Source organism: Eptatretus burgeri, chromosome 2, assembly GCF_056783735.1.
Source record: "Eptatretus burgeri isolate ZD-2024b chromosome 2, Ebu_testis_v1, whole genome shotgun sequence".
Taxonomy (NCBI): domain Eukaryota; kingdom Metazoa; phylum Chordata; class Myxini; order Myxiniformes; family Myxinidae; genus Eptatretus; species Eptatretus burgeri.
The window spans coordinates 159923958-159937075 of NC_140962.1; the positions used below are offsets into that span (position 1 = coordinate 159923958).

The following is a 13118-nucleotide window of genomic DNA, read 5'->3' on the forward strand; positions in this document are numbered from 1 at the left end:
GGAATATCTGTTAATGGCATTGGGAATTTAAAATCTTTAATGTCCAAGGTATTCTCATATTTCATATATTGTTTTACTCTTTCTGAATTACATTTTGGTGGATGTAAGTGAGCAAGAACAGACCAGAGAAAACATTTATTATCATTGTTCTTAATATTAACAACTGCCTTCTTTAGTTTTATTTCTTTTGGTAATTCAATATAAGAAGAAGCTTTAAGAGGGTTTGATTTTAGAATGTGTATATCTAAAAAGATGATTTTTTTAATATTGAATCCACTTCCTACCACTGTATTATCAACATCCTCCTCTTGTCTTGATAGTTCTTCATAAACCCCACTATTCAAAAAATCTTGAAATGATGTTATAAAATGAAGACCTGTTCTCATATAAGGAGTATGTTCTTCATCTTGTCTTTTCATATTCATTTTCACTCCCATATAAAACTTTAAAGTTTTCATTTCTTTTAATGTCTTTTTAATAAATTTTTCAACATCGGGTTTCACTATTTCAATTGATTCAGCTATTGATGATGGACCGGGTTCTCCAAATTGAAAAATCCTTATTTTTATATGCCCTTTAAATGCCCCATCAGTGTTTTCAATATAATAGTCTCCCTTTACTTTAAACTCATTTTTCTTGTGTTTCTGTGATTGAAGATGTTGATTATAACTACTCTTCAAAACATCCTTTGAACAGATATCACAATGTTTTCTTTCCAACTCAAGAGGAGATATTTGATGAAATAGATTAAATGTGTGTTTGTTGGTTCGGAGGTGTTTTCTATAATGTTTATATTCGTGATTACAAACATCGCAGTACGTTGTATTCACCATATTTATAGAATAAAACTTTGCTTAAACTAAAATTTTCTTGATGAAAATTTCGTTTGTTTTACAGGTGAATCTGTGCTTAAAACCATTTTATCCTCCAACTTTTTCACTTAATAAATACAATGTTTCAAGACACAAAAGACAAGTTTCAATCAATCTCTTCATCTGTTAAAGATACTGAGAAATATGTCAAGGATGTAAAATTGAACAAAGATAAATATAACAACTATTGGATAAAAACTATTATGGTAAATAATATGAGTTCTTCAATTTCCTTCAGTGGAAGGGCTTTTAGTATACCTGGTAGAACATCAATTAAAGTATCTCTAACAAAAGTTTCTCCTCTCCTTCTAGTAATATATTCAAAACTAGAAAAAGCAATGAAACAAGAAAAAGTATCAAAGAACAAAAACCTTATGGATGAAGCTTTAGAAAGAAAAGATAAGACCATCTGTAATATGCAAGGAGAAATTTGTATTTTTTTCAACAACCCTAAAGATGTAAATCTTGATGAAATAAAGGATGTTAATATATCAGGTGAAATGACATTTCGTTCAATAGTAGTTAACGATAATTTTAAAATTACCTTTAATATAAAAAATGTTGTCGTTGAATCTGATAATGAAAAAAAGTATATCGATATCGATGGTAATATACAACTGAAAGTATAGATGAATTTCAGTTTAAGTAAAGTTTTACTTTATAAATATGCTAGACTTTCCTGATTCTCCATATGACAAATTTGAGAATTGTCCTGCGTGTGAAAGACGGGGATTAAACACAGAGTCAAAAGCCTATAAACAATGTATATTCTGTGATTATCTTCTAATTAATGATAATAAAAAATATAAAAAGGAAAATAATTCTTTTAGATTTACACCAAAAATGAATTACTTTACAAGATTGATTAGAGAAATGAATGTAAAGTATGAGGATGATAACATACCTTTCCTTACAAGGGAAGAAACTGAACGTATAAGAGAAATGTTCAAAGGATTGTTGTTGTATATTATTCATGGATGTAATTTTCAGGGAAATATCAACACAAGATATTGTATAAATAAAATAATGGATTATCTTGAAATTAAACCTGAACTTAGGATAAAATATAGAGTTTCTAAAAACTTCAATAATAAATTAAATAACCTGTTTTTCAAATATATAAATGAATGATTTTTTACCTATTTGGGAAAATAAGATAAAATTTAACAACCATAAAAATCTCCCAAATTCATTAAGATGTCTCATAGTTGGTTCAAGTGGATGTGGAAAAACCTGCTTACTTTTAAAAATGCTCCTCACTCCCAACTTTTTAGATTATGACAATTTAATAATTTTCACAAAGTCGAGTTTTCAACCAGAGTATCAACTACTCTCACAAGGTTTTAATGCTGCTCTTCAAAAAGAAGATATAATCGGTTTATTTAAACGTCAAAAAAACCTAAATGATTATAACATTGAAGATATAATTCAACTATTTTGTGATACACAGAGATGTAAAAAGAAATCAAATCTTATAACTTGTATTCTTAGTGATAATACGGATGATATACCGTCTCCCCAAGATTTGGATAAATCAAAAAAGAACCTCGTTATCTTTGATGATTGTGTTAATGAGAGAAACCAAACGGTAATGGACAGCTACTACACAAGAGGGAGACATTCTTCTTGTAATTGTATTTATCTTAGTCAATCGTACTTTCAACTTCCTCGTCGTTCCATCAGAAACAATGCTAATACTTTTATTTTATTCAAGTTAAATTCAATAGATATCAATAATTTTTGGAGAGATAATTGTTCTACATTATGTAGTAAAAAGAAATTTGAGGATTATATGAAGCACACGACTGAAAAATATAAATATATTGTTGTGAAACAAGATGAGATATTAAGGGATATATTTTTTGTTTTATAAACAATTACATATATAAATGACAACTATTATTATAAATCTTGTGGGTAAATCTGCTTCTGGAAAAAACTTTCATAAATCAAGGTTCTTGTGTAGTACAAATGAGAATATTGTAAATTTACTTAAAAAACACCCCGTGATACGCATTGTATCAACAACAACTAGAGCAATAAGACCTGGAGAAGTAAAAGGTGAAGATTATCACTATATTTCAGTGGAGGAACATATGCGATTGAGGAATGAAGGACAAATATTTGAGGAGGTTTCTCTTGGTACAACAAAATATTCACATTGTAAGAGTGAGTTAAAGAAACTAAAATCTGGTGGTGTTGGGATATTAGAAACTAATCCAGAAGGAACGAGACAAATTATTAAATATCTGAGCGGAGTGAAGATTTTATCATTCGGTTTTGATGTTGATGAAGAAACTCAACACAAACGTATGAAAAGCAGAGATGCAAGGATTAGTGAAGAAGAAATTACAACTCGCATTAATGTTAATAAAGAATTTGATGAAATATTTAAAGAAAAGGATTTATTTGAACACATCTACTTGAATGATGAAGAAAAGGAAAATTTCCCTGTTGATCTTTACAATTCATTAAATGATATTTTACAATAAATAAATGGATACAAAAGAAAGAGCAAGAAGATTTAAGGAACATCAAGAGTTGGTTTCAAAAGTTGTAAAACAACAGGAAGACATAAAGAAGAAACGCAGACAGAAACTAACGGGCGAAGAAGCATTTGAAAAAAAACAAGAGAAATTTTTTAAACCACTTTTAAAAACTTCCCAAGAAAAAATGAAAGATGTTTCCACAGTTCCCACAGTAGAATATACTCCTAGAAAGCTTCAAATGTTAAAAGATTTCAGTCAAATGACGGAGGAAGAATTAGAGCATTTCGGAGAATTAGAATATGATGATGAAGGTTTATTTCAACAACTGAAAGAGATTAATCAACCCCCTGATTATATTGTGAATGCTGTTCAAAACAATGAATATTCAGTGGATTCAAAAACCAAAGCAGGACTCATTCCAACAGAACAACCAGCAATATTTCATCTTGTTCAAGAAAAGGTATTGATATTTAATGATGAATTAAGGTTCTTAAGTTCTGCTCAACCCCCTGTTAAACTAACTCCGAGATTAATGTTTCTTCTCACAAAAGATGGAAGACAAGGTTCAACTGTGAGGGATGAATCAAAGTATATTGATAAACCATTGGATATGGAAAATAATGATGATAGAGTATATATTGATTTGCTGAACACTCTAAATTATAAGGTTATTCTTTCTGGTAAAAGTAGGAAGAATGAGAAGGAGAAACACATTATTCAGGCTTTAAGTATCCTTGGTTCAGGTATTAGTTTTCTTCCAAATGACCCATCGCAATTAGTTAATAGACTGTTATTGTTGTTCGGCAGTAAGAAGGCTGGAATTAACAATTGTTTTAATGAAGCATCAGCCATTTTAGACCAGTTGATGAACATGAAAATAATTAATAAATCTCAATATAAAGACATTTTATCTCATATTAAATAAGATGAGAAGCACAATCCTGAGTTTTAATTTCACAACAAGCGACCACACATCTTCATTCCCATACCCACTACAACTTGACACAACAAAAGAATATGAGGCATCTTTATTGTCCATGGAGACTTATAATACCTTATTTAATATAACCGAGAAAAATGACAAGTTTAGTTATAATCCGGGAAGTGGATACAAAACGATAACAGTCTCACCCGGAGCATACGAGATTTCTCAAATATCTTCCGAAATTGCTCGTCTTATGAAAGAACAGGGTGATGAACCAAAAAATATTGTTATAAACATTCAAAAACATACTTCAAAATCAACGATTAAAGTTAAAAATAACTACAAGGTTGATTTCACAATTGATAATTCATTTAGAGAGTTATTATGTTTCTCCTCAAAAAAGATTGAAACTAATGGGACGTTTTACAGTGATAATGTCATTCAAATATCCTCAGGAATAAATTCAGTGTTAATTCACTGTGATTTGATTGATGGTGCTTATAATGATGGATTAAAAACAAATACAATATTTTCATTCAGCGCATACTCAACCCCAATTGGTTATAAATTCAATATGGAGCCTAAAAATTTGGTTTATCTACCTGTGTCAGGAAAAACCATACACAGAGTAAATTTTAGGATAACCGACCAAGATAATCGTGTGATTTCTTTTAATGGAGAAGTTATATCCATCAGAATTCACCTACGTGAAGTTTTTCAATAAATAAATACGATGGTTATTGTGAGGAAGCACGAGTTGGGAAAATATAAAATAATTACAGGGGATGGGATGTTCCTTTCCCCGTACTACAAGGGTGAAGGTATGTATCTTGGTAGAGGATACTATAAACCTAAGAGACAAAGGGGTGTCGGACATCAATTTAGAGGAGATGGGATAATTGATACTCTCATGGGTATTGGTTCAACTATTCTTAAACATAAAGACCTAATTGGTTCAACTGCTTCTGCTGTGGGAAATGTAGCAGGTGCTGTAAAGAGTATAAAAGATGCTCAGAAAGAATCTCATAAATTACAAGCAATAAAAGAAATTAAGAAAGGTAAAACTCAGTTGTCCCCCAAGAACGACAGAAAATAATTCAAATACTTGGATCAGGGTTTCAAAAGTTTTAACATCTTTTTCCTAAATAAATACAAGTATGGAAGCAATTGATAGTATCTATGATTTGGATGATACTATTATTATCTCAAACTCCACTAAAAAAGAAGATTACTTCAAGGTAAATGCAATAACTGGAACAGACTGGAATACAAATGGTACAAAAAGTTTTGAAATAAATAATCAACAAACCTATTTGAATCTCTCCGAAAGTTTCTTGTTGTGTAAATTTAAATTCACTAAGGCTGGGAATAACACAAACGCTACACTTGTAAATGATTTCTTCTGGAAAATGTTTGATAGTGTGCGATTGTATATTGGAACACAAGAAGTTGAAGCGGTTGATTATGTCTCTGCTGTATCTGAAATGATGAAATTTACACTCTATACATTCAGTGATAGAATGGGAAAGGGGTCTGTCGAAGGTTTTATTCCTGATATGTCAACGGGAACAAACACAGACCCTGGATATATTCAAAGGAAAGGAATGTATAATGATGATACAAAAGCAGAAAATAGTTTTACTGTGGCAGTTCCTCTTAAAGGTATATTTGGATTTTGTGATTATGATAAAGTTCTGTATGGTCTTAAAATTAGATTTCAACTACAAAGGAATGATAATGAAAATAGATTGCTTTTTGGTGTTGGTAATGCTTTTGGTGATCAGAATAAATTTGTAATTGAGGAGATGAGTTGGTATATCAGTGAATATACTCCTAATCTTAAAACAGAAGAGATGTTGAATCGAAGACTTAACTCAAAGAAACCACTCAGTGTATCATACCTCAAAAGAAGATGTCAACACGTTAAACTCAATCAAACTACTTACACGTGGAATTTGGGTGTTCTGGAAGGAAAGCCACGATATCTGTGGATGATTTTTAAAAAGCCAGATGGTGATACTGCGACTGATAAGAATAATGCATTGAGTGATAATGCTAAGGTGAAACAACTTCGCGTTTCTCTAGATGGAACATTTTATCCACGAGATAGATTGGAAATTAATTGGGAAAAATGATTTTGCTGAAGCATACAAGTCTTACCAAAAGGTGTGTGAAAGTAATGGAAATAAAGAACCTATTTTAGATATGACAGCATTTAAAAGTTTGTATACAATCTATACGTTTGACCTGAGCGCTCAAAAAGAAACTATAAAGTCTAATCGAGTGGATACTTCCCTATACATTGAAAGAGGAGAGAGTGAAGAAGTTGATACATATTGTTTGCTTTTGGAAGAAACAGAATTGCAGATTAATACAGATAATGGTGTGATGATTAGTCTCACATAATTTTTTGTTAAATAAATGAGTGGCAAAGTACCAACTGGGGTATATGTTAATCAAATCAATCTTCATAAACTATCATCTTGTGTTCAAAATCAAAAGCCTTGTACGATTAACGTTAATACAATTCAGAGAAAAGGAGCAGTAAGAATTGATGTTTTGCTCACAAGAGAACAGGTTAAAATCTTGAATGACACTGGCTCACTTAAAATTAAAATGACAAAACCAATGTTGAAAAAATATTCAATAAGAGAGACGAGTGGAGGATTTCTCCCATTTCTAATTCCTTTATTTGCTGGTTTAAGTGCGGTTGGAGCATTGACGGGTGGTATTTCAACAGCGGTCAAAACTGCCAACGAAAGGAAGGCTCAACTCCAGGCTCAAAAAGAATTGGAAAGACATAACAAAGAGTTGGAGAAACAAATTAGTGGAAGTGGTGTAATTGTAGATTTTGCTGAAAAACTTGAAGGTCTGCCTGATAAAGCGAGATTGTTAGTTGGAGATATGCTTTCTTCTATAGCACAAGCAGGTGTAAAATTAACGAAAAGAGGTAATGGATTATATCTTTCTAATAAATAAATGAGCATTGATGAGTGGTTGAAAGAATTTGGAAAGAATACAACATCAAATTTACAACTTGCCAAATATTGTAAGAAATTAAAAATTCATAATGTGGTTATTTGTATGAGAGATGAATTAACAAATGTGTCGAAACATACAAAGAATATTATTATGAACTTAGAAGATAATGATGGGAACGGTTCTCATTGGGTTTGTATTTTTAATAGTCAAGACAAATATTATTTTGATAGTTTTGGTCTTCCACCACCTGTTGAAGTCATAAAATTCTTACAGAATGGTGTTTATCAAACATTTCAAGTCCAAGAATTAAATTCCAAGTGTTGTGGTCAATTATGTCTATATGTGTTATTTCAACTCAACAAAAATAAAAAATTTTATGATATTATTTTTAATCTAATATAAATGACTTATGTTGGTAAAGATGGTTCTATCTTTGGTGTATCTCAAGAACTGGATATTGATTTATCAAATTATTACACAAAGGCACAGGCTGAACGATATAAATATAATATAAACAAAAATATTAACATGAAAAATGCTTATAAATTAAAAAATTATCCAAGCCCGACTGACGCGAATGACTTGGTGAGATTAAGCGATTTATCACAATATATATACTTAAATAAAACGGCTGTGTATTCTAAAGATACAGAAGTGTTGATATTATCTCCAGGTCATACAGAATTCACAGTTCGAATTAAAATAAATTTTTATAAAGAAGGGCGTATCGTTTGTATGAGAATAGAACAATGGGGGTATGATATGAATGATTTAGGGTATAATTGGTCATTTAAAATTAACCTCGAAGACCTGGAACAATTAAATCAGTCTCGTAAGGAAGAATATTATCCACTTGGTATCGAGAATGAGTTTTGTGGAGCCACGATTAGTAAACAACAAATAAAATAATTTAATAAGGGTAAATATAATAATGGTTTTGCCCTTGTTTATCTCATGAAAACAGAAAAAACAGGATTATATATAATAAGTAAGGAAATACAAAATGATTTAACTATGGGAAGATGGGGAGGTGTTTCGTGCCATAATATTATTCTAACATATATTTCTAATACATAAATGACAGCAAGAAGGCTTCAAGAAAATTATCATTTCTGTGTCCAAGCATACCTTCAAGAAAAGGGTATTCGGTATTTTAATAAATATGTTCTACAACATAAGAATGAGGTATTTTCAATAAAAGATTGGCATTATGCTGATGTTGATAAACCAACAACTTTAGATTTAATTAGAATGTTAAATAATGAAAAAATTATAAGGTTAAGAAAAGGTAAGGCTCTTTTAGAAATTCAAAAGAAATTTTATTGGTTTCCTGTTGTAAAAAAATTATTTTGGATACAGGAATAACAAGAAATCCTGATGAATATATGTATAATATTCTATGGGGTGTAAACGATTCAAGTATAGTAAGGGATGAGGAAGGAGTTGAAGAAGAGAGGGAAGAGGAGGAAAAGGAGAAGGAGGAGAGAGAGAAGGAGGAAAGAGAGAATAGAGAGAGGGAGGAAAGAGAGAAGAGAGAGAAGGAGGAAAGAGAGAAGAAAGAGAAGGAGGAAAAAGAGAAGAGAGAGAGGGAGGAGAGGGAGAAGAAAGAGAAGGAGGAAAAAGAGAAGAGAGAGAGGGAGGAGAGGGAGGAAAGAGAGAGAATAAATAAATATTATAGTATGGAAACCAGTGAGATTCAAAAAAGAATAGAGGTATTACAGAAAATAACTCAACCCACCGAGGAGGAATACAAAGAATTAACAAGTCTATTTGCAATACTTTCGACAAAACTATTGGCATCGTCAAGCTATTCATTTTAATTCAAGTTTTTTCTTAAATAAATGGAGGAGAGAGTGAAGGCATTTCTAAGGATTCTTTATGTTTTAAAAATTAAGATTCAAATGTGCATGTTGGAAACTAAAAAGGTTTTTGCACTCTGCAGGAATTTTTCTCATAAATAAATGAGTTATTGTCTCAAATGTAAAAAGAAAACTAATACTAAAAATATTTCATATATTAAAAGTAAAAATAACAGGGTTATACAAAAAGGTATATGTTCGGTGTGTGGTTCAAAAAAAAATCAATTTATCTCCAAACACAAACTCGGAGGAGATATACAAAAGTTTTTATCAGGAAGTAAATTTACAACTACTGGAATACCAGGGGAATTACATCTTCCAGGGTATTCTTTCTGTGGTCCAGGCACAAACTTAGATAAAAGATTAGATGAGGCAGACAATCCTAAATCCTGGAGTAAACCAATCAATAGAGTTGATGAAGTGTGCATGAGACACGATATTGATTATGGGAATACCACAACGTTGGAAGAAAAGCATGAAGCCGATAGAGAAATGTTGTATAATTTGTCTCTGATACAAAATCCAACCTTGAGAGAAAAAGTTGATAGGTTCATCGTGAAGAAGATGATTAGTGCTAAATTGAAACTTGGACTTGGAAATTCAAAAAACTTATAGGCTCTAATGATGCCATTAAGACTGAAGAGCAATTAGCTGATGAATTACATAAACCAATATTCACAAAGTTTCAGAGAAGGAAAGTTTATTCCAAGGAAGTTGATTATATCTGGTCTGCTGATTTGATTGAACTCAATAATGATAAGGGGTACAAGTATGCTTTAACCGTTATTGATTTGAGGAGTAGATATGCGTGGGTTGTCCCTTTAAAAACAAAACAGGTAATACTCTTATGTTAGCTTTTCAACAGATATTTAATAAAAGTAAGAGAAAACCTAAGAAATTGTGGACTGATGAGGGTAGAGAGTTTTATAACAAGACATTTATGAATTTTCTAAAAAATAACAGTATTACATTATACAGTACCTTTAATGAAGGGAAGGCAGTTGTTGTTGAACGTTTTAATCGTACCTTAAAAGAGAGACTATATAAAAAATTCACACAACTCGGTTCACAACAATGGTCATCTTTTATTCAGGATATTGTGGATAAGTATAATGACACGATTCACACGTCAACGAATATGAAGCCATCAGAAACATTTACAAAATTAAAATATGAAAAAGAGATTAATGTCAGAAAACCTAAGTTCAAAGTTGGTGATATCGTAAGAATATATAGGTGGAAATCTCATTTTGAAAAGGGTTTTACTGAACGATGGACGAAAGAACTTTTTAAAATTGTTGATGTAATAGATACAGTTCCTTGGACTTATAAAATATATGATTTGGAAGGGGAAGAGATTTTAGGTTCATTTTATTCACAGGAATTACAAAAGACAAAACTAAGCAGATAATACACCTTTGTGGACACTAGAGGGACAAGTCCGAGGTGTATTACAGTATATAATGTGTGTCAAGGGGGACGTTCTTAGATCTGTGAACCCCAAACACAGAATCCTCAACTGAATAGTCAAGGTTTAACTTTTGTTTGTGTGTGTGTGTGTGTGTGTGTAATGGGAGCAATAGGTTGGCGCTTCACTCCCTCCTACTATACACCGTTGTGGACACTCGAGGGCCAAGTCCGAGGTGTATAACAGTATATAATGTGTGTCAAGGGGTGGACGTTCTTACATCTGTGAACCCCAAACACAGAATCCTCAACTGAATAGTCAAGGCTTAACTTTTGTTTGTTGATGTGTATGTGTGTGTGTCCCAACCCTCACATTCAAAATCTCAACCCCAACCCTCACATTCAAAATCTCAACCCCAACTCAATCCTCGCCCAACACAATGTCTTTTTCAAAATGAGATTTCCACCTATATATATATATTTTTACGTTTTTTTCTTCTTCCAATTCTGTCTTTTAAGGCTTTCAGGTTTGATGACGTAGAAAGGGGGAGTAAGCCTGCACTTTCTTCCCAGAACGAACAATGTATATTTTTTGTTTTTTTCTCTTCTTCCAATTCTGTCTTTTAAAGCTTTCAGGTTTGATGACGTAAAAAGGGGGAGTAAGCCTGCACTTTCTTCCCAGAACTTTCTTGATCTTGCTCCCATCAAGCACCATCCGACAAAGAACTACATCGATAGGTTTAGATCCCAAAGAGTGATAGCAACTCCAAAAGTCTCCAAAATATAAATAAATAAAATAATAATAATAATAAATAAATAAATAAATAAATAAAAGCCCCCAAAAAAGTTTCAAGTGTCCAACATAAACCCAACTTTCCAAGTCTTCAAGGTATAACCACATTCCCGTTGAGTTTCCAAGATATGTATCACATTGTGAGTTATCAATCCAGAACCCACATTTCAAGTATTCAAAGTAAAACCAACTTACAAAGTCTCTTAAGGATAACTCATTTACTGATTTTTTCAAAATTTGTGAGTCTCCAAGGTAGGACCCATATTTCGAACCATCTTGGCAGAACCCTTTTCCTGAGTCTCCAAGGTAGTTATTTAAACCATCAAGGCAGAACTCATTTACTGATTTTTTCAAAATTTGTGAGTCTCCAAGGTAGGCCCCATATTTAGAACCATCTTGGCAGAACCCTTTTCCTGAGTCTCCAAGGTAGTTATTTAAACCATCAAGGCAGAACTCATTTACTGATTTTTTCAAAATTTGTGAGTCTCCAAGGTAGGCCCCATATTTAGAACCATCTTGGCAGAACCCTTTTCCTGAGTCTCCAAGGTAGTTATTTAAACCATCAAGGCAGAACTCATTTCTTGATTTTTTCAAAATTTGTGAGTCTCCAAGGTAAAACTTGTATTCTGGCTCATCAAGGTATAACTTGTTCAGTGGGTATTGTCTTGATAACTCACAATGAGTACTATTGCTGTAAAACTCTTTTTCAGGATTTTGCTGGTCTCCAAGGTATAACTCTTTGGTTGGGTCATCAAGGACGAACTCGTTCTGTGGGTCTTGGTCGCTCATAAGGTCTTCAACCAAGCCAACAATTTCGCCCCAAGTTGTAGCAAAAGCAGTATTTTCATTTCGTATTTCAGACACAATTTCCTGTGAGAGAAAATAATAATGTATTAATTAAGTTATTTAATTATTAAATGAGTATGCTTCAATCAAAGTTTGAAAATAGGAAAATAAAAAATCTTACCTCAATAGATAAGAGGTTTGAATCCAGTTCATCAACTTGAAGGTTTAGTTCCATACAAGACAGAGAGTTCCAAGGAACACCAAAGTCATCCCACTCAAGGTCTTGGTCGCTCATAAGGTCTTCAACCAAGCCAACAATTTCCCCCCAAGTTGTAGCAAAAGCAGTATTTTCAGATACAATTTCCTGTGAGAGAAAATAATAATGTATTAATTAAGTTATTTAATTATTAAATGAGTATGCTTCAATCAAAGTTTGAAAATAGGAAAATAAAAAATCTTACCTCAATAGATAAGAGGTTTGAATCCAGTTCATCAACTTGAAGGTTTAGTTCCATAGAAGACAGAGAGTTCGAGACAAGCACACAGAACACCATTGCCAGCAAAAACAAATGTTTAAAATGGAGCCTGGGTTTGAAGCTTTTATAGAGAAAGACTGGTGGGTGTGGTTTCCTTTGGAAATTCCCTGGGCAAGCCTAGGCAAGCCTTCATTGGGAAATTTTTCAAAACCATAACATCCTGTAATTTTCTAGTGATTTCTTTGTGAGTCAGAGATGAACTGGAAATGATGTAAGAGTGGGCGGGGCTTAGCAAAAGTAGGCGGAGCTTAGGAAAAGTGGGCGTGGCTTAGAAAAAATACCTTATGAAAAGTGGGTGGAGCTTAGCAAAAGTGGGTGGGGCTTAGGAAAAGTGGGCGTGGCTTAGAAAAAATACCTTATGAAAAATGGGTGGAGCTTAGCAAAAGTGGGCGGGGCTTAGGAAAAGTGGGCGTGGCTTAGAAAAAAATACCTTATGAAAAGTGGGCGGAGCTTAGCAAAAGTGGGCGGG

General features: G+C 32.4%; 2 protein-coding genes across 2 annotated transcripts in view; one reads left to right on the forward strand and one right to left on the reverse strand.

The window, feature by feature from the left end:
* LOC147033717 (filamin-C-like) overlaps window positions 1–13118 on the forward strand; it is an 88974-nt gene that overhangs the window by 6899 nt on the left and 68957 nt on the right. The window lies entirely within an intron of this gene.
* The window catches only part of LOC147033718 (uncharacterized), a 2625-nt gene continuing 545 nt past the window's right edge, over window positions 11039–13118 (reverse strand). Inside the window, exons 1-3 of the mRNA XM_085871859.1 lie at window positions 12575–13118; window positions 12295–12477; window positions 11039–12197 (exon numbers count right to left, since the gene is read on the reverse strand). The exon at window positions 12575–13118 is cut by the window's right edge and continues 545 nt beyond it. Coding sequence (XP_085727985.1) covers window positions 11058–12197; window positions 12295–12477; window positions 12575–12667 — 1416 coding nt within the window. The 5' untranslated portion in view covers window positions 12668–13118 and the 3' untranslated portion in view covers window positions 11039–11057. The remainder of the gene's footprint in view (window positions 12198–12294; window positions 12478–12574) is intronic.